The sequence below is a fragment of the Sinocyclocheilus rhinocerous genome, unplaced genomic scaffold (assembly GCF_001515625.1).
Source record: "Sinocyclocheilus rhinocerous isolate Xijiao unplaced genomic scaffold, SAMN03320098_v1.1 scaffold480, whole genome shotgun sequence".
NCBI classification, from domain to species: Eukaryota; Metazoa; Chordata; class Actinopteri; order Cypriniformes; family Cyprinidae; genus Sinocyclocheilus; species Sinocyclocheilus rhinocerous.
The window spans coordinates 1,665,250-1,688,155 of record NW_015655401.1 but is presented as its reverse complement, the minus strand read 5'-3'; the positions used below and the strand labels follow the sequence as shown (position 1 = coordinate 1,688,155).

The window sequence follows — 22,906 nt, the reverse complement described above, 5'->3', positions numbered from 1 at the left end:
CTAATAACACTTAATTATTCGAACTGCATAAAGAATCTTGTAAAAACAATGTTTTGAAAGCAAATGAATGGCAAGAGTGCGTTTTAATATTCGGTGCACATCAGGTGTGCCTATGTGACAAACTGGGTTGTGCATTTGTGAGGCCCAATCGTGTCTAATAAACATATGGGAAAGCATAATAAACCGGGGAGTATGCCTATGAACGTTTGTCCTAAAGCCCCTGAGGTGAGCCCCTACACTCAACTACCTCTGTAAACACCCCACAGCACACGTTCTCTCTCTTTCTCTCTATATGTGGCTGAAAGACTCAGTTGTAATCAGCCCATATCTGGGCAAGAGTTTATGTACTGGCCCGAAGGAAAACAAAAGGACATTTTGAGCTTAACTAAATAAATAACCCTGTCCTCCACTTTCTTAGACTAATGGATTTAGCCAGTATTTGCTTTTTCTGATACTTACACAAGGGGGGCGGCATTTTAATGACGTTAAAAAGGTGAGACAAGCACAGGGATGTTGTTGTGGATGTTATACTGATTTTTCAGACAATTTCACGGTCAAAAAATGGCTGTTGTCTATTTTCAATAATGTAGTGATGTACAGTATGAAGCACAACTCAGAATGAAGTCACTTTCAAACTTAGCAGCCTAAAATTTGACTTAAATACAATGTGAATTTTGTGTAGTAAATCTTTTGCCCTCAGGGAAAATTCCCAGTCACTTGGATGCCTATTGATATGACTGGATTTCGACAAACAATGGTAAATGCAACCGCACCTTAATGTGTGTAGAGGAAAAACAATGACATTAATGCTATTTAATTCTTCAAGTTAAATATCTAAAATGAAGCAAGGCTATATGAGCTATATGAGTACACTGTAAATAATTCAACTTCCATTTTGTCATACAAACTGATTAAACTATCAAATGAAGAAAAAATTGACATTACATAAAAAATTCTATATTTAGGCCATTTAGTATGAGCTGCTTAAAATATTAAAGCAATGGTTCACTCAAAAATTTCAATTCGCTGAAAATTTATGCCATCCAAGATGAGAACAAATTGGGAGAAAATTAGCATTGCATCACTTGCTCACCAATGATCCTCTGCAGAATGCCGAGTTCAAATAGCTGATAAGAGCATCACAATAATAAAAAATAAAAAAAACACACACACACAACTCCAGTCCATCAATTAACATCTTGTGAAGCGAAAAGCTGCATATTATAATAAAAAATCCATCAAGACGTTTTTAAGTTTAAACCATTGCTTCCGGCTAAACTAGGAGTCCTCAATCAATAATCTTGCTTTCTCCAGTGAAAAAGTCATCTCGTCTGAATCAGGAGAGAAATGTGCACAGATCAAGCACCATTTACAAGCAAAAACAGTCCAAAACAGTTCTAAACAGATATAGTCAAACCCAAATTTATTCAGACACCTTCAGCATTTCACACTTTATCACAGTTTATTCGCTTTAGAAAATGGTAATAAAATATGACAGGAACTCAGAGTTAAACTGTGTCAGAACAAATTCATCTTGATAACTTGTCAAAGTGTCTGAATAATTTTTGGTCCTAAATTTTTATCAGTTTTACTGGTAGTCCACTTTATGAAGAATTGTTGGGTATAATATGTCACAGTTTACTTTATTTTGCACCCACCGTCTGAATCAGGAGAGAAATGTGCACAGATCAAGCACCATTTACAAGCAAAAACAGTCCAAAACAGTTCTAAACAGATATAGTCAAACCCAAATTTATTCAGACACCTTCAGCATTTCACACTTTATCACAGTTTATTCGCTTTAGAAAATGGTAATAAAATATGACAGGAACTCAGAGTTAAACTGTGTCAGAACAAATTCATCTTGATAACTTGTCAAAGTGTCTGAATAATTTTTGGTCCTAAATTTTTATCAGTTTTACTGGTAGTCCACTTTATGAAGAATTGTTGGGTATAATATGTCACAGTTTACTTTATTTTGCACCCACCAGTAAAAAAAAAATCAAAAATTATATCTGGTGTCTGAATAATTTTTGCTTTGACTGTATGTCTGTGGATTTTGATGTGAGAGGACAACAATGCATGGATTTATTCACTGGAGAAACAGTATTACATGGATTAGGGATTGTATGGATTAGGGACTGGTATTTTGGCCAGAAGTGACGGTTTAAAGTTAAAATGCCTTAATGATGGATTTGTATCTTACAAACATACAGCTTTTTGCTTCACAAAATATTAACTGATGGACTGGAGTCGTGTAGATTACTTGTGGATTATTGTGATGTTTTTATCAGCGATCATTATAATTGCACCCATTCACTGCAGAGGATCCACTGGTGAGCAAGTGTAATGCTAAATTTATCCAAATCTGTTCCAATGAAGATACAAACTCATATACATCTTGGATAGCCTGAGAGCAAATGTTCATATTTGGGTGAATTATTCCTTTAAACAGGAAGAATTTAAAATGTCAGGTTTAGAGGTGAGGGTCCAACTAACAGGCTGCTGAGCATGCTCAATTTGATCACCGATGACGCACTTGAAGAATTTGTGTTTTTGGTCAAAGCATGGGGACTTATGATGATAAAATAATAGATGTTTTAGCTTTATAGTGTTTTCGACTATATATTGCTGCAAACGTTATATTTCAAGTCACCAGAGTGACTAGAGTTCTCTTTGGTGAAGAGTCTTCCATTTCAATGAATGCATATATTGTAACTATTTTTGGTGTACAGATGTAACTCCATATGCTCAACAAACTGACAAATTAAGAAACTTCCACATTGTTATTATGAGCAGCCTAATTTAAAATGGAAGCTTAATGAACTTGGATTCACCAGTAAAAATATGTTTGAGTTGATGGAACTTATTACAATGTGTTTGTGCTGATACAACATTTATTTCCACAGGTCTTGAAGCTATTTGCCTCAAGCTTTTGAGTTTTTCCAACTTTTTAAAAAATTTTTGTACCGTGTACTGTGAGGTTGTGTTGACATGTTCAGCATCACCCAGGACTAAACCAACTGTTGTTGACAGTATCTGAGTTCAGACCCCGCCATACTGTAGGCCTGAGGAAGTTTTCCTCAACCCCAGATGTTTAGTTGGTGGTCAGACACATCAGCTGGAGTTACAACCACTGCTAAGCAGTTTCCACAGGACAGCACGCCGTGTTTAAAGCAAATGGGAGGTGGCTCCAGACAAATTGGTGGAAAAGTTCTATTCTGTGGTCACAACAGTGCTTATATTGCAAGTTGCCAAGCTCAGTGACTAGTTTGTAAATATGAGTGATCTTTGAAAGGAAAATTGCAGATAAGACAATGATAATAATGATAATATTGTGCGATATTCTTTACTATTTTACTTTGTAAATATGTGTGCTGATATAGTACCCCAACATTTCACTGTTTATATCATTCCACTTGCCTATGTTTGTCAGTCTGTATCAGTGGTGGGGACAATGAAAACAAAACATTGTGCTTTTGTAAAATAAAGAAAACAAAGGATGTCACTTTCTGCCAAGGCTACGTTACGTGTCGCACTGTTTTTTCCCGACCCCCGAACCGAGGTACGTACCGAACCGTGACATCTGTGTACCGTTCCACCCCTAATATATATATATATATCCCATGTTCGGTACAACATCATCATGTATTACTAATTTATATGAAATAATATTTACTATATTAAACACAGCATCTTAGTATATTAAAACATAACATGTAAGTAATGAGTTCCAGCTTTTATACCTTTTTCATAAAAGGTGGATCATATCAGTATTGCTTTGTCCTTTATGGCCACTGAGGCTAAATGCAGAAGCAATCATGCGTACAGCCCTTAAAAACTAATACTGGTATGCTGGCCTTGGTAGAACTCGTTAAACTTGCCATTAAAACAATATAAATTTAAAATATACTTCCTTTCTACCTTTATTTGGGGATTTATTGTATATTTATGAATACAATTTTTAATGTTAGGTATGATTATTCCCAAATAATGACAGAAACCTGTACATTTAATAAGTTACTTTTTCAATCAATTCATGGCCCTAGTAAAAATACAAAACTAATATTGTATTGGTTGCTTATTGATATTTCTGCATGTTATGACAATTGGGTTCAATGTGCTTTAACCCAGGAACTGTGTGAACACAAATTTATATTGTACTAAAACATCCCAAAGCAAACTAAACACCATTGAACTAAACAGTTATTTCACTACAAAAACTAAACTAAATTAAAATAAAATAAAAAGTGCAACTCTCTACATTAAATTGATCCCATAATGTGGCATACAGTAAAAACAGTGATGTAGTATTTTTGTCATATTGCACAGCTGATTGGGGGAAAAAAATAGCTACTATAGTTAATAGCATTGCCAACTGATAAAATCAACAATATTGGATAATTTTGAAGATCTCAGTTGACAAGCTTTGAGTTACGGTTGGCTGACCCTTCTGCATGTCCTTTGAGTGACCGAATACAGTGTATGTCTCAGTAATTTCATCACCTCCCTCAACCACCTGTCTTCACCCTGGTCACACTGGTATAAATACAATACATATATGACTCAGATACACACTTTAGATTGGACAGGCTGAATACTTTGCATTCTGTTGAGATCGCTACTGTCTGAAATGCAATATGGAGGGATTCTGGCTGAACTGAGTGCTTTTGGTTGGGAAAGGGGTTTCTGTGACTTAAGGTCAGTGGGAATGAGATATTGATTGGGGCACTGGGGTTTTGACAGTCCCTGCAGCTGACCATAACTTTAGTTTGATTATGTATGAGTAAGTACATTGGGGCTAGATCAAGATTCCTGGCTTTTGTACAGGAAATGGAGATGTATTGCTCCTAATGGTAATTGAAAACATGAGGGAATTCTCTGATTGTAACACACTCCCTAAAGAATGTTCAGCTTCCACTAAATGTGCTCAATTCATTCTCGAATGACAGTCCTAAGGCCAAGCACATAAAACTCATGAAAACCTTGTGTTTAAATGCGTTTATACAACAGTTAGTTCTGGTCCTCAAATTTGATTAGTGATAAATGAACTACATCACGATCATATGGCTTCAACATCACCATAACTAAGCTTCTGACAACTCTTTCAGTCTTTATTGAAAACATTTTTTTTTTTAAGTTTGCGTAAGAATAGTTTGCAATAGCATGATAATAAACACACAAGGTTGTGTATATGGACTAGCGAGTAGATGAATTTGACGTGATGATGTTTATTCATGTCCCCAACAACCTCTGTGGTCCCATTTAGCCACTTGTTAGCAACATATTTTATGTTGTAGAAAAAAAAATCACTTCTGAAAAAATTCTTGTGTTAGCCACAGACCTTATTTCAGGCATTTAACCAAAAACACAATTTACTTCAGGACAGTGGAACCAAAAGTGGTATAATGCTAATTTGTTTCCAGGTCTACAAAAATATGTCACTATCGGTCAGTGTATTAGCGGAGGGGTCAGTGTATTAGCGGAGGGATTTTACTTGCTTTCTGCAAGTTACAGTGTTAGTCCAGTAGGTGGTGACACAAGACTGATTTAAAGAGTGAGTCATTTGAATCATTCACTCAACCAGTTCGTTCAAAACACTGATTGATTCAGAAAGGAATATTTATGAATGAGTCATTGAATCATTCAACTGATTTGTTCAAAAACACTGATTCATTCAGGAACAAAACAGCACTAAGGTGTGATGCTTGAAGTGGAGCTGCAGTTCTGCATTGCCTTCCTTTGAAATTATTTTTACATTAAAGAACAAATTCAGAACAGGAATAAGGGAGCTGATTGGTGGTTAGGAAGAAGGACACATCCTCCAAAGTAAGGTCAGGGTTGTCCAGAGAGCATGTGGCCTCTTTAAACACAGTGATTAGTGAAACCTGCCAATCAGAGATTTGGATGTGCATGAGTGTAACGCATATGAGAGACATATGCAAGTACATCCATGCACTTTGTCTTTGGCTTTTTGCCCTCCTTGAAGCCTTTGTTTATCTTACCTTTTCTCCTGACAGAGCAGTGCAAGATCTTTTTATATATCAAAGTTGAAGGCTAAAAAGACCTCTGAACTTGGGCTGCTGTGTTCATGGAGCTGACTTGATATTCTTTAACCTCTTGCCTCAGAGAATACCAGACTGGCAATTTCCTGTCCATAAATCATGTCAAGTTTCTTTCTTTTACAGCTTTAGATGAATTTTATAACTATACATTTTTTGCTTAGAAATAAAAAGCATCAAAGAATGTGTGTGAATGCATTATTTGTAATGCAGTTAATTGTGCATATTGCTTACATTTGTTATTATACTACAGCATGTTGTTGATGCAATGAAATTAAGTTATTATGCATTTTTTACAGTTTTAGAACATGTTACTCGGATCTCAATTATTGAGGAATTTCTTTTTACAGACAATTTGATAATCATAATTTTGAGTATGAACCAACATTCTTTTATATAAATGATAAATTATAGATTAATTGTAGATTAAAACGATCCTACTATTTGTGTTCTTTCTTCAGGAGAATGTTCTGTTATTGTTTTAGCATCACCTGTTACAATGTTATTTTCAATACTTTACTAACAAGTTTTCTTAAGCATGAAGACAAGGCTGCAACGCCACACTGAGCTTCCAGTCTTTGCTCTCCACTGTGAATGCACTGTGCAAATCTAAAATATTTTGAAACCTAACTTCCTGTTGCCTGCTTGAACCCTTTATGCTGCCATGGCAACATGCACCTCGGGCTCCCAGCATTTACATCTCATCATATCGGTGGAAAAGTTGGCTGCCAATTTATGTGAGTTAATGTGTGATAGTCTATGAAAATACTCTCTGAAGTCCTGCTAGCTCTGGAGGAGGAGGAGGAGGAATGACAAGCTGCCTTTGTGTCTGAGAGTTTAGAAACTTCAGCGACACTCGCTGCATCCAGCCCATTAATTTAGTTCTTATTTGTATGTTTTAGGTTTGGTTCACCCAGTATAAATAAACCTAAAGAGTGAAATGGTGGAATACACATATCCTGTTCATAAACAAAGCTTATTTTGATTAAGTGCTCTCAAATGTTCATTAGCTGTGATTCAAAGGTTCATTCAGATGTGTTGAAATTACGTGGCTCAGTATATCAATCTTAGCACCAACCATGATGAAAACAAACAAAAATCTGTTTGTTGATAACAATGCATTTTTCTCGTTCATGTACACTACTGTTCAAATGTTTAGGATCAGTAAGATACTTTTTTGAAAGATTTTATTCAGCAAGGATTAATTCAATTGATCAAACTTTTGAACAACAGTGAGTCTTTTCCACCCACTATTATTAGCACTTCTACAAAGCTGATGCTGATGCTGACGCTAAATAAAATCTAAATAAAGTAGTTTTTTTCACAATTTTCAAATTTTGAATCTCGTCAATCCCAAATAATGAAATAATACAGTCTTTCTTCGCCAATATCCCATATTTGCTTCTTCTTAATGTGCCGTTACAAATTGATTTGACATTTGTCCTCAGGCATCGTTTTGGAAAGAAATATGACTTTATGGATTTGGCCCGAATTTGTCTTTTGTCTTGACATTGTCTAGTAATGTATTCAGGCTTAGAAACACAATTATCATATTTTCATTTGATGGGCCCCCTCCATCTTTTGCAGCCCATGTGTTTTCTATCAGAGCCCCTTATTGTGCCAGCACAGAGAAATTCCTCATATTGTGACTAATGGCCGTTTTGGTTTCAGGAAACTTTATTAGATATTATTAGGCAGCTCTGTGAAGTTGGACCTGGGGTGTCAACGGACTGTTTTAAAGTTCCAACGCACACATAAGAGTTCTCTCTCCCAAATACACACATCCACATCAAATGTCTCACATCTCTGCTTGTGTTACATGGTTTCCTCCTGAAACCATAACCATCCAAATGCCAAAAGAGGGAAGCAGGCTCTGATTTCAGAACCAGATCTGCTGATAAAATCAGAATTTAATAGACAAATGAGGGAAAATTGGATTAGCGTTGCAATCTGCACAGTCCACTTACATCTGCGTTTGGGAAAAGCTGAAGCAGACCAAAACTACTGCTATCGCTGCATGATCGCAGTTCTCCATGAGGACCTGCAATAGAGGCCTGCCATTGGCCCATCACTCAATAGCCGGGCTAATGGCCTAACACTTCCCATTAATAAATGACTACTTCTCCTGGCCTCTCGCTCCTTCAGAGGTGATATTCATCACTGCTCTTAATTTTGTTTATCTTTTCATGCTGTCTCCCCTCAGCGATGACCATCAATTAGCCACTATGGCCTTCCTCTTTACAGCCTCAGCCCATCGGCTGGCAGGGTCAAAGGGTTAATATAAGAATGAGCCTAATTTACAAACAGCTTTAAGTCCCGTGAGGTTTCTGGAATGTGAAGAGGTGGTGCTTAAATACTGCTGTCCAGGCCAAGACGATCAATATATTATGAACTAAGACAACCGAGAGGATAATATGAAGGAAATGACCATTGTTGCATGTGTTTCAGTCAGGGATGTTGGCCCGATCGCTCTGCATTGCAGCAGTGAGGTCAGAGAACAGGAAAACACAAGTAAAACATGATCTCTGTATGGGATCTGTTGTTTGTCCTAAGTTTTGGATTTGATCAGGCGTTGTCTTCGTAAAAAAAAAATATATATATATATATAAATAAAAAAAAAAAAATTTTTTTTTTTTTTTTTTTGAGTGGTTACTGGCCAGTAACAATTTAGACACTCTCCTCTATCATCAGTGTTCAGCATTTTATATATTTGCTTTTTAATATTTATTATTTTTATAATTCATTACATTTTATTTTTTTATTAAATTTGTATTTAATTTGAATTTTTCATTTTATTTAGTCTATTTTTATGTAGTCTCCTTTAGTCTAATTTCCCTTAACTTTGTCCTAAGAAATATAATAATAAATTGCAAATGCTGCAGTTTGCAAAAGCTATTAAAATAAATTAGTCAGAAGATCATACACGAAATATATTCATATCCTCATAAATTTGCTTTTTCAGTTAAAGATAAAAAGATTTCAAGGCAGGTGCTTTTTTCAGTTTAAATATAGCCTACTTTTTAAAAGAGGACTTAGCATAATAATTTCAGATATCATCTTCATTAAGAACGCGCGTTTTTAGACGTGTAAATGATACTACATGCCTGTTTTAGCAGTAGTTCATCTTCATAGAGCAGCATTCCTCTGGATCTGCTTTTAATTTAGTGGGGTTCCTCTCCGGACAACTTGGAAAAGTGTGTAACATGAGAAGCAAAAAGACTGTGAGATAAATACAGAGCACTAACGCCGCTGGCCACGCATTAGTTATAGATTGTAGCTTTTGACAAAGTATGTAAACGAAATGGGTTAAAATAATTGGATTACAATAAATCATTAATAACTACTGGACATGTTTTATCGTGCTGTGTAAGGAAAGGTTAGACATCTATATCTTGTATATTAGGTTAAGAATTAAAGTCAGGACAGCTGCAGAATTTAAAATATAAGTCATTTGTGAAATTTAATTGTGGTTTATAAAATGTTTTGCGTTTAATTTTAAAGATAGGCCTATGTCTTTAAAAAATTGTGTTAAAAGTTCATATTTGTAAAAGAGGGCTATAAAACTTAGTTACGATCCAAATTAAGTGATTTTATAGTCACTTGCGGGGTTTAGGCTACTGAAGTTTGTTTTATTCCGTCTATGTGCATCTATTCTGTTTATATGATTAACTTTCGCTGTTGGTTCTCAGGCCTTTGTTTCTTTCCTTGCTGTGCTCGTTAGACAAAGATATGTTATGAGTAACGTGTTATGTTACGAGAAAATGTCCCGATGCTGAAAACAAATGTTGTGTAAGGTGTGCACATGTAGCCTATTTGTAATGCACACTGAGGTCCACTGAGGTATTATTAAGGGTTCGGCACGAGCCTCATTACAAGAGGATCCTCGAGTCTGATTATAATAATTATCCTATAATTATCCGCCAGTTGATCCCTATAATTCAAGATGGACATGTGATATGATCCGTGTGAGAAATGATGAACTGAGCTGAGCTGAAATGCAGAGCTGCTACAAAACGGTGTTGCAACTTATTGTCCTCCGTGTTGTCGACAGTACACAGGGGGAAGAAAGAAAAATGAAAATTACATTTAAATCAAACTAATTAGATTTTTCAATACAATATACTTGAATAGTAATTCAATATGTGTTGATTTAGTCTACTTGATTCATGCATTATGATTGATCAAATAAACTTAATGAAAAAATATGTAGGCTATCAACCCAAATGTTTAAGAAGAGCCATTCCTAACTTTATCCTAATTATTAATTTATTCGGAGCAAATTTTGTATTGGATGTAATGGTGGATTGCATGTTGCGAAAAATTCTGAATTTTTGAGGAAATAATAATTTAGTTCCATTATTTACTTTACAACTTCTATTATTGTCAATAAACAAACCAAACTGTTCACTGTCCAAACTATATCATCCTGTCTATTGCTATAATTTTTTTAATTCTCTTTGTGTTTATACCCTATTATTAAAAAAAAAAACATAGGCCTATCGTTAATTATTTTAATGGTGGTTGTTTCGAATATGCGATTTTCATTTTATTCAGCTGTAAATCTGTATTTGTTTTCCAGTTATTCTGGGTTACACGCTAATAATGCGGTTGACGACTTAAACTTGACAAAACATTTGTTTTGCCTTGTTTTCCGTTTCTAGAATGCGGATGAAAGATCGTAATGATCATCTCAATTTATAGTCAATTGTTGCTGTCAGTGCGATCATTCCCACATGACCTTTCTTACACCTTCTCAATGATAAATGCAGGCAACTGTCCTCAACCCCGACACATTTTAATACAGTTCATTTATAAATGACCAATGTCATTATTTTCCTATGCAAACAATTAGGCCTAATGTTTTATATCGTTCCAGGGTAGATTATTCTTTTTACTTTATCCAGTTCATTTTACAATTTTACTTTCTTTTATTGCCTACTTTTCGGGGAAAATATAGAGGTTGCTAGACGTTGACTTTTTATTACTGTCATTTTGTTTTAGTGTATAATTTTTTATATACATATTTAGATTAGCTTACTTTTAAGCCTTGCTCATAAAGAAAAACATGTTAACAGAGGCTGATTAAAACGTTTCTCCTATATGGGCCTAGTTTGCATTCCTCAAAGAGGCAAGAACTTTCCTTCTTCACAAAGATTCAAGGTTTCGATATGTGGCAGATTTATGGGCAGGGTAAAATAATAATAAAAGCAAAGCTGCGCGCTGGCACAGGGCAGCGAGCAGGGCTTCGAGGGAGAAATGGGATCTTGGGAGGAAACTAATGATGAAGAAAGATCTCCTCAATCCAAGCTCCTTAATTAAATGCACGGAAAGAACGAGAGAGGCACTGCACATCTGGATTCAATCTGCGCCCCTTTGATGGCATCAAGTGTTCTTTTCCCAGACCTAGGAGGCTGACGGAGGCTGCTTGGAGCCTGAACTCATGTCATTGAGACACATGCAGAGCTCGCTCCCCTCCTGTCGAGAGACTCTTTAAAAGCGCACGCAATGCTTCGACATCCTCTGTAAACCGATTCAAAAAGAACAACATTTTAGTGTCACATCATGAACTGACACCAGTACAGAACGCACGATGATACCCATATTATCCAAGAGCTTTGCCAGTGTGTAACTTTGATCATTTTGAGTGCTCGTATTAATAGCTTAAATTCGGTTAAGCTTAACAAGACCGTTGTCCCTTTATTCAAACTTGTCTTTAAGACCACAGAATATAATTTGGTGACAGTTTTATTCAGCATGGAAAAAAAGTAATTGAGTAGCCTAATCATTGCAAAGAGACAGAAGTCTGTTCAGTTACAGCAGTTGATGATCAATAAAGATGATAAATGGACAAATGTTTTATTTTATAAACAAAGAAAAATAAAACAAAAATTTTTCAACGTAATACTTTCTGACAAAAGAAAAAAAGATTAAAAGATTTTTTTTTAAATTACTTAATGACCTTGACAAATTCATGAGGATCTTCTCTGTTTTCTGGCTTTCTTGTCACAAAATTATTCACTGCTTATTTTTTAATAATAGTAATAATAATAATAATAATGGGAAACTATGGCAAATTTTCATTAGACATATATTTTTTAACTATATAGCCTACTTTAAACTATATATACTATAGGCCCTTTATTATATATAACTAGGCTATAGCCTACATATATATTTTTAAAGCCCAAATATCAGTGAGTTTTAATTAGGAAATTGCTACAATTCTGTGAATATAAGAGTTGTATTCAAGTCTGTTTCTGTATGATTCGCATTTTAATGTAGCCTATTTCTGAATAACCTAATAGATCAGGACAAAAAAAAAAATCACATCAGGTCACTTTGACCCATTAATTATTGAGTATTTCAGTGGGATGTTAGGGGTGGAGAAAAGAGATACGACTTCGTTAAACTTTAGAAACGCCGACAAAAAAAAAAAACATCGCCACGTTATTAGGGCTTCTTGTATGTTTATCATCCCTCACCAGGGCTTCAAATGCTCGTGTATTTTGCTCTCAGGCTCCCCCCTCAGAGCCAGTGTGTGTCGTTTGAAGTACCGGAGAAAGAAGCTGAGAGAAGCTCGTCCGACCTCCTCCTATTGGGCGTAAGTCGTTCATCTGTGCCATCAAACCTTTCTCGCCAGCTTACTCATTCCCTCACTCTCGGAACGAGAGGAGAAAGTCTCTGTTACAGAAACTAAAAGGGAGTCATCGGGTAAAAGGCGAAGACTTTGGAGTTCTTGAATTGGAGATGTGTTTCGGTGATGCCTTTTTTCCAAGACTCATGATTGTCCAGTAAAAGAGCGGTAATTACGCCTGTTTGGATCCACATTACACTGAACTACGGATGAAGAAATCAAAATCGATCTATTTGTCGAGCATAGAGTGATTGTTCATGGTCAAGACTCAACCCATGTTGGTTATAGGTAGCCTAGAGGATATCTTGGGTTTCGTCAGTTTGCGTCATGACTTCCAGCTATGCTCATGTAACGGAGAGTCCGATCAGCGCAAATCAGGATCATTTACAGGCTAAGAAGAACTTTTCCGTGAGCCACCTGTTGGATCTGGAGGAGGCGCGGGAGATGGTGGGAGCTCAAGCGGAGGAGAGCGCAGGAGAGGCGGCCAGGAGTATGCTGGAGTCTCCGGGACTGACCAGCGGCAGCGACACGACTCAGCAGGAGAGTAAGTTCATGAGCAAAACATGATCCTCATGTCCCATAGATTCTTTTAATAGCTAAAACATTCGTAGCGTTTAAGTATCAGGATGATAGGCTAGTGATTTTTCCTAATTTAATAAGAAATTATTATAGCTAAGATTTCAACTCCAAAAGACGTACAGGGAAAACATTAGGCCAGTTACTTCATGAAAATGACTTCTGTTTAGGGTCTCCCAATTATAAAAGTAAATGCAATTAAATTGTTCATTCTAGTAATCTTTAATTGGTAGGCCTACACACTCTAGAAAGAACAGAAACACATGAACTAATGTGATTAGCACCTTACCTAAACTGTCACGTTAGCAGATGTGTGACAGACATCAGTACTGTGTTCTGAATTATATTAGGCGCTATAAGAGGGCACGATTGCGTTCTGATTCATTTACTCCATATGCGTTTAGTTAGCAATTAAGATACTTGGGCTAATTAATTGTAGTGTGTAAAACAGTTGCTTAGTAATCCCGAACTGTCTCTACAATGAAAATATAGTTTTCATTGATATTAAGATAGTGCTAGAATAAATCCAAATAAAATTTTAAAAAGTCATAATTTTGCAAACCTTTCAGACTGTATCTGCAGGCTGTCATGCATGTAAACCTACAATATATAATTTTATTAGTATAGGCCCATTTCTATTTCTATTTTTATTTTTTTTCTCAGTGAAGCCAACAAAACAAGTTATCTATAGGATCTGCAAAATTCATAACAGGAAATAGATATTTTTTTAAATTCTAGGGCTATTTAAAGATTTAAAGACGTAGTCCAAAGTTGCAGTGAATTAATTAGGCTTATTTTATGAATGAGTCACTAAAGTGGTTATTAGTCCATTTCAAATAGTAAATTAAACCGATATAAAAATGAGTCCGTCTACATTTTCTGAATGCACCATTTAGCCTATTAGAATGAACTTTGTAGTTGTTAGGCATAATCGGAAATTTGCAATTTGAAGCATTACGAAAGTTATAAACACGAGCCTCTTGATAAAGCCACCATTACAGTCTTACTTGTTTTGCGAAAGCTGTATTTGTCTACATGATAGGCTTTATATTTTTTGCACATTTTAAATCTGTCACTTTGAATCAGCCAAGCCACTAAGATTAAAACGAAATAAATTTGAATAAGAAACAAAATAAACGTAAATAAATAAAGTTAATAGGTTGGCGCGTGTTCCGGACCTCGGGGGGAAAAAATAAAGCAACACGATTTAAGGCTCGTGTGAGGGCATTTAGGCCTATGTAAACATTTTTATTAATATTTTGTGAACAATTTACTCAACATTTCAGATGTGACTTCGGCATTATTTTAAGAGAAATGACTTCTGAATAACCATAACTGAAGTGAAGATAAATCTCGTGTAGGCCTAAGCGCATAGTTAATAAAAGACGATTTTCGTTCTCACTATAAGCACAGCTGTGACATGTAGAGCTGTTCTTGCTCTAGGCCCGGCACTGATAACCTCTTCTTTCAACTCTGTTTTGAGTTTATGGCCTTTGAGGAATTGGGGCGAATCAGTTCGTCACTGGGGTATTTTCTCCCTCATGGGAAGTTTTATGGAGCGATTTAAGAACTGATTGATGAATCCAAAGAGTGAGTCTGCAACGATCTGCTTTTTTCCCGGACCAAAACAGGCCCAGACATCATAATTGGCATTTTACTACTAGAAGAGGCCAGAATGATTTTAGAAATAAAGAAAGAACGAAAGAAAGAAAGAAAAAAAGAAGATGACAGAAATGTAGATTATTTCTATTAAAGATGATGGATAAATAATATATGTGGGAAACTGATCAATTTAGTTTTATTTCATAATACAATTTGAGTGATGGGGAGCTAATTCTACAAAACCTGATGACCATATATTATTTATAGTTTTATGTTCTGTATTCTATTTCTGTAGGTGTAATATAATGTATATAAGATTATCATAAGACAAGACTGGATGACATCAAATATTACAGAATGCATCAATTACTTTATTTGATAATATTTTTCTATAACTTAAATTGTCAAAAAGGCCAAAGAGTTCTCTCTCTCTCTCTCTCTCTTTTATTTTTGCAGTTATAAATAGCAGAGAAACATAAAGTCAAAATCACATTTCTGAAAAGATCTAAAGAAATCATGAGGACAAGTCATTAAATATTAGGAAAAAAATGTGCATCAAATAAATGATAGTGAATTTAAAAAATTTTTTATTAAGGGTCTGGTGTCATATTGACCTCAAAAATAATATTACTGTAGGCCGGGTTATTCACCTACGATGTTTTTGTTGAAAATGTATAGAATACGAGAACATTTTCAGATTTTTTAATAAATTAAGATCAGGTGTCCTGCTTACACACTCTTTAAGCTTTGATTGAGATATGGTTTTAGGAAGGTTCATCACTTTTGACTGAAGTATAATCAAACTGGAAAAATCTGTATTAACTCTCTGCAGCTCCGTTCCATTGAGCCGACTGTCCATTAAAAGGTTATACATCTCCAGTTCTTAATATTAAAAAAGCATCTTTGTTTATAATTCCATAACAAAAACTGTTTCACTAGTTTGACTTAACTGTACCCCTATGAATGTAATGTCCTTTTTTCAGGGTAAGGCTATTTAATGGGTTCAGACCTACTATAATGGGGATATTCATGTCATCCTTATATCTGTGTGTGCGCGCTTGTGTTTGTCCCCCATAGATGAGCAACTCAACTCAGAGGAGAAGAAAAAGCGTAAACAGAGGCGGAATAGGACCACGTTCAACAGCAGCCAACTGCAGGCCTTAGAGAGAGTATTTGAGAGGACGCACTACCCTGATGCTTTTGTCAGGGAGGACTTAGCACGCCGGGTCAACCTCACTGAAGCTCGAGTGCAGGTTAGCAGGTTGTTTTTCATTTTATCCTGAAATGGTCTTATCATGCTCAGTGTCGTCACATCATGTGGATGTAGCAGTGGCACATACTTTACCTTCACACAATGGTCCATTCTGATGGTAAGGCTGTTCTACACACTGTATATGTCGAACCGAGCACCTTCATGATTTTCTAGGTGTGGTTTCAAAATCGGCGGGCTAAGTTTCGGCGAAATGAACGTGCAATGCTGGCCAGTAAAAACGCCTCGTTGCTCAAGTCTTTCTCAGGAGAAGTAACAGCCATAGAGCAGCCCATTGTCCCACGACCCGCTCCCAGACCCAATGACTACATGTCCTGGGGCAGCTCACCATCGTACAGGTTAGATGTCACCAAATTTTTTATACCTCTGCATGCATTACCATTACCACTGCTGCTGTTTCTGTTGGTGTGGACGTTAATTGGGCAGAAATTATAAGAATATTCTGGGTTATTAACAAATTAATGACAATGGACAGCATCTGCGGCATGAATGTTGTCATCCCTCATTTAACTAAAACTGTAAATGAAAGTAATTTACTTGTGAATTAATGTTTCAAATATTCAACTATTGCACCATTTCAAAAGTATAACCATGAGATTTAAATATTAAACGTGTTAGTCTGAATTACAAATGTTACTTCTGACTTGATGGGAATGCATGATTTAGACCAAATCTATACAATAATTGGTAACACTTTACAAGAAAGTTCCATTTATTAACATTAGTTAACAAGAATGACCAATGAAAAATAATTGTAATGCATTAATTAATGTTAGTTAATTTCATCATATACTAATGTATTATTCAAAAACAAAAGTTGTATCTGTTAATATTATTTAATTGACATGCACTATAATTAACGGTTGAACTAACGTTAACAAAAATGAATAAGTTTATTAATAAATTAATGCTTATTGTTAGTTAATGCATTAACAAATGTTAACAAAGGGACCTTATTGTAAAGTGCTACACAAATATTTGTAAGGCAAGTAGCTTTGGATAAAAGCGTATATATAAATCTATGTAACTATCCATAGAACACTATTTACATGGACTTAAATTGGGCAAACTCCACCTGCAGAAATTACATCAGTGATACACAACCATAAATTTGAAAAGTAGTTTGGATGATTTAGACAACTTAACAGCTTGGGTAAAACGCATTTTAGGGAAGATTTCATGAAAGTGCTTTAAAGGGGTCATATGATGCTTTTTTAAAGATCATTATTTTGTGTATTTGGTGTAACAGAATATGTTGACATGCTTTAATGTTCAAAAAACACATAATTTTTCAAATACTGTACATTATTGTAGGTCCTCTATGCCCAGCCTCTCTCAAACGCTTCGTTTTCTACAAAGTCCCTCCTTCTGACAAGCGCAGTCTGCTCTGATTGGCCAGCTGACCCAGTGCATTGTGATTGGCCAGAACACCGCAAGCACTCGTCGGAAATGTAACGCCCCTTACCATAATTGCGAGCTTCATCTTTCAAAATAAATGTAAAGACAGAGCCCGAAAGGGGAACAGAGTCGCGTGACAGACACAGTGACGAAGCTGGTATGTGTTTGCAGTACACAAGCCACGGTTAAGACAGCTGACTCTACTGTGATGTGACCCTGTCTCTCCCTCTCTCTCTCTCACACACACACACACACACACGATGCGCAAAACTCCGCATTTGAACAGTCAATAGCAAATACTTAAACTAATAACAAAACAGTAGCTGATTCAGAAGCGCCAGATTGTCATAGCAAAGTCAATAATAACAAAACAGTAGCTGATTCTGAAGCGCCAGATTGTCATAGCAAAGTCAGAATTGACCTTTTTTTTAGTTTTTTTTAGAAATAACCTTTGTGCACAGCCAGCCTTGTACTCTAGGTTAAAAAAACTGTCGTCTATAAAATGCGTTGCACAAATTCGAACATCTGGGTTGTGCTGTTCTGTTGTAAATAAATCTTAACCAATGATTCCTAATTGCATCTACTTCTGGAAGGCCAAATAAAGTGCTTTTGCTTTCGCCTAGAAACACACAGCGTCTCCCTGACATGGCTGCTTCAACACTAACTGCGGTTACTGACACCATGCCTTCTTTCTTTGCGTGCACATTTGCGGCGGGATTATGCAAATATTTCCACATAGTGGGGTAGATATGTGGGGGCGTGTTAGAACAAGCCGTTTTAGGGGGGCGTGGCCGAGTCTTAACTTTGATAAAGAATATCTCTTTGGTTTTGAGACTTTAGTCTTTGCAACTTCAGGGATCTTATCTATGCACAATCAGCTTGTAACACTCCAAAGAGAAAGGAAAACTTGAAATCGCATCATATGACCCCTTTAATCAAAATACCACCATACATTTCTGTATTTTCTTTACTGTAAACATGTTTTTTTTTCAAGCTGAGGGAGTCAAAATGATCAAAAGTATTAAATTAATTATTAAAAAATATAAAATAATTTTCTTGAAATCAGAAATTTTGTGCCACAAATGCTGTCCATAGGAATGAAGTTGTAAAAACCCCAGAATAGTACTGCATTTTCATCACAAACATTGTGACCATTTTTGTTTAAGTGAATAAAATGAACAGAGACAGAGCATGCACTTCAGGTCGCCAATATTATTGAATTATTTATTATTAAAAAAATGTGTGAAATCTCATCCTGAAAACTTAACCCTTTCCTTACAGCACCATGGCAACTTATTCTCCATCATGCGCTACCAACAACACAGCCCAAGGCATGAATATGGCCAACAGTATCGCCAACCTGAGACTGAAGGCCAAAGAATACAGCCTGAACCAGGTGCCCACCGTCAACTGAAGTGGACAGCAGGGCTGTCAGAGACTCTGAGCCACATGTCAGAGAACAATCCCAATGTCCTGACAACACCGGCCCCGTACTATTGACATAAATATTGTTTTCTGTCCTCTTATATGTGTTTTACTCTTATCCATCAAGGAAAAGAAGCAAAGGAGAATTTCTTCAAGGTACAGAACTTTCCTAAACCAATGATTTAAGGCTGTCATGTTCTTGGCATGTGGGAAAATGACATGTGGGAAAATTCTGGAAACTTTCTCTGTTCACACTCACTGTGGCAGCATGAGTGTGGTCATCCCGTTTGAAGACCGTGGCTTACTATAGATTGCTTTCTCGAGACTGTTGCCGACCACAGGGATTTGATGACCTCTGTGGAATCCATATACTACAATCTTGTGGACATCTGGGAAGTTTTTAGGATTTCCCCTTGATTTCTCCTTGGAACTCATAAATATGCACTGAGGCCACAAATTGGGATTTGGATATTTTGATTATTTGGAACCGGGTTAAATTTGGCTTCCATGTTACCGTACTCTAAAATCACTTTTCACTGTTTTCAGTTTAAAACACGCCGGGGTTGTTTGTTCATTTTGGCATACACAGAACTCAATTCATGTATGCAAGTAATGAATTTGGAGCCTAGTTGATTTTACCCATTTATATTGTCTAAATATATCTAAACATGTAATATTCCTTTGCAATAAAGATGTCCAAGCAGTGTAACAGCATGGGTTAGAGTGTCCTCGAATGTCTTTATGGCCTACCAGAGAACACTTCTGCGATTTACGCTGCAGCAATTTGACCATGTTTTTACCACAAATGTGCTCACTATTGAGCATAGACTGCTCTCAATCTCTGATTTGTTCTGTTGCTGGCAACAGTTCCACATACCAGATATTAAACCCTATTACATTATGTACATGTATAGCCTTGGAGGAAGTGTTTTAGAATAAAACTAGATGAAAAGCATACTCCCACTATTGGCCCATTTCATTTACAGTATTACACAATAGAAGGCAGGTGAAATCATTCAGAAACCCAAGAGTAGTGAGAGTTAGAGACGCGAGGGCAGATGTTACGTGTGCTTTTCCAAAGCTAAACTTCTCAAAGTGTGTTTGTAGGCACTCTTAGATGGTTGTTACTCTTTTCTCCTCTCTATGTGAACATTTACCTTTAAACTGTAAAATAACTCTTCGTCAGGACTCCTGGGGGCTTCGTGAGAAACAGCAGAAAGCTTTGCAAAAATTCCTGCGGCTCTTTTCCTCTCCACCCGCTTTCCACTCCACTTCGGAGTGCACTTTTCTAAGGATACAAGGCAAAGCAAGGAAATGACAAAATGTAGCTAATCAAACTGGCCATTTACAATGAGATCCAAACACTTCTAGCGCTGTTGTTCTTCCCCTGCCAGCTATCGTTCCATTAAAGTGCTTGTGTATTTGCTTTGGATTTGAAAACGTTTTAAAGGTTGACGAGAAAAATCAGCTGACAGGAGCGTTCGGAAAAACAGCCTGTGCGGTTTACTACCTGTTGATGGAGTCTTTGGTGTCGCGTGGTGAGCTTTGATTCCTTTAAGCAGTCTTCAGGGCCGGTGCTGTTCAATTTTTGTTGAACAGGAATGTTTACTTTCAAAACAGTCTGTTTATGGCACAGGAAGCGATCGTTTGAGTTTAAGTGGCCGCGGGCTGTTTTTGAATGGCTGACACTGGCTTGTTTATGTACCTGATGGCTCCCTTGGTCTGCTGATTACATGTGACCTTGAGTGACCTCAGAGACAGTCAATTGGAGGAAGGGGGTGTTTATCTTTTCATCTGTCTTTCAGCTCCGTGAAAGAAATCTGTTGGCTTTCATCACTGTAATGTAACAATCATGTTTTGTGGGATAAAATGAGATTCTCACACAGAATTGATGAAATTATTAGACGTTATTGGACTAGGATACTTGCATTTCATGTGCTTAATATATATATTTAAAAATGGTCAAAAATATTGCACTGCACAATATATCAGTACCGCATTGGTCATCAGCTAATTATAGTGTTTTTTTATTGGTCAATATTATTGTGCATGCTCATTTTTTTAACATTTAGATTACCTTTGTGGTCATCTAAAGGTCACTTCAAGTTAATCTACTGTTCAAAAGTTTGGGGTCAGTAAGATTTTATTTTTTTAAGAAATTAATACCTTTATTCAGCAAGGGCACAATTAATTGATCAAAAGTGACAGTAAAAAAACATTTATAATGTTACAAAAGATTTATATGTCAAATAAATGCTGTTCTTTTGAACTTTACATTAATAAAAAAAAAATCCTGAAAAAAATGTCAGAGTTTCCACAAAAAAAAATATTAAAATAGAAAACAGTTATTTTAAAGTGTACTGTGTTCTCAGTATTACTATTTTTACTGTTTTTGATTAAATAAATGCAGCCTTGATGAGCATAAGACTCTAAACCTTTGAAAGGTAGTATATACACACACATAATAATTTTAACTGTAATCTTTAGCTAATCTTAATATCAATTTTCATACTGTACATTATATTGATGTGACGCCTAAATTCACATGTAATATTTAAACATTTGATTTCAGTTTTTTATTATTTATTTATTTAAACAAAACAAATAAGTGGTTAAAAGGTCCCCAAATGAAACTTCAGAACAGCTTCAGTCAGATGAGTTTGAACATATGGAGTCATTCCAACTGTTAAAAAACGGATGAAAAAGTAGCTTTACATTAAATAAATTGCCACTTATTTGTAATGTTCTTTTGCTTTCCAAATTCAGTTGGCAGCAGCATCCAATAAGTCCAGATTAGGTCCGTGAACATTCCTGATTGGTTGACCTCTCTCAAGTTAACACTGATGGACAAGAAGTGTGTTTATCAACGATCCCAGTTTGAGCTTTTTCTTAAATGATGCATCTATATTAAAATTCCAGTCATTATTCCAATTGAGATGCCTTTCATGTGGCTTCTCCCCACAAGCTGGGCTCGTTCCATCCAATTTACAGCGGAATCTTTATGATCCAAGCAGTTCATGAAAACTGCAAACCCTTTCCAAATACAGCCGTCCTCTAAGGACCTGCAATATACGGGATGTTCACTTTGGAGCCATTTCCTATTATTTCGACAGTTTTTTTTTTTTACTTGACACAACCCTCTTTGAACCATTTATATCAAGGTCGATGGGCCTTGAAGGTTTCTTAACAAAGTGAGTCTCTGGTTGGAGGATTTTTAATGGTACATGCAGAAAGCTGGACGGAATCGCTACTGTCCTCATGCCAACATCAACCTAACACCTACGAATACATTTATGACTCTAAAACGGGCAGAAGTTTTCTCCTGTAATGTTCTCAGGTGGGCTCCTATGCTCATATATGTTTGCTCACACTTTTGATCCTATAAATAATAAAAAAGCTTTGCACATGACCCTAGGAGAGTTGTTTGAGGAAGCCACTAGAAAAGAAAGAAAAAACAACTTTCATGTTGTCTCCTCTGTCCCCCTGCCTGGGCGTCCATCTTACCTTTCACAGTCTGGGCTCGCTGACCCCAAGTGCTTCCAGATGTCTGGAACTCTGACCTGAGCCCCAGCGGCCCTGATCATACCTCCACCCCACCCCCACATCCCTCTGCACCCTGCAGCCCACTGACAGAGCCTCCCCACGGACGGACAGCTCACCCCCATCAACCTCCACATCTGGAGCCCATTAAGAAGGAGACAGTCAGAGAGAGAGAGAGAGAGAGAGAACGCTAAAGAGAATGGGGTGGGGGTTCAGTTAAACTAGAGTTTGGCTGGAATTGCGGTTTGATCTCTCCTCATGCCGTTACTTTTGAAAAAGCCACTTTATTTATGTATAGCTCTGTATAGTAACATAGTAGCATTGTGTTCTTGTGTTGATCATCTCAGAGGGAAATTAATACAATTACCATGTAAAAATAAAAGTTATTATAATTATGGC

The 22,906-nt window shown here is 36.4% G+C and overlaps 1 protein-coding gene across 1 annotated transcript; it reads left to right on the top strand.

Annotated features, from left to right (window-relative positions):
• The first annotated feature begins 12,542 nt into the window (after positions 1-12,542).
• On the top strand, positions 12,543-20,929 carry LOC107718131 (paired mesoderm homeobox protein 1-like). The gene is made up of 4 exons (XM_016525110.1): positions 12,543-13,240; positions 15,952-16,127; positions 16,301-16,482; positions 18,824-20,929. Exons 1-4 carry the CDS (start codon positions 13,024-13,026, stop codon positions 18,954-18,956), a joined length of 708 nt encoding a protein of 235 aa, XP_016380596.1. The 5' UTR covers positions 12,543-13,023; the 3' UTR covers positions 18,957-20,929.
• Positions 20,930-22,906: the final 1,977 nt, after the last annotated feature.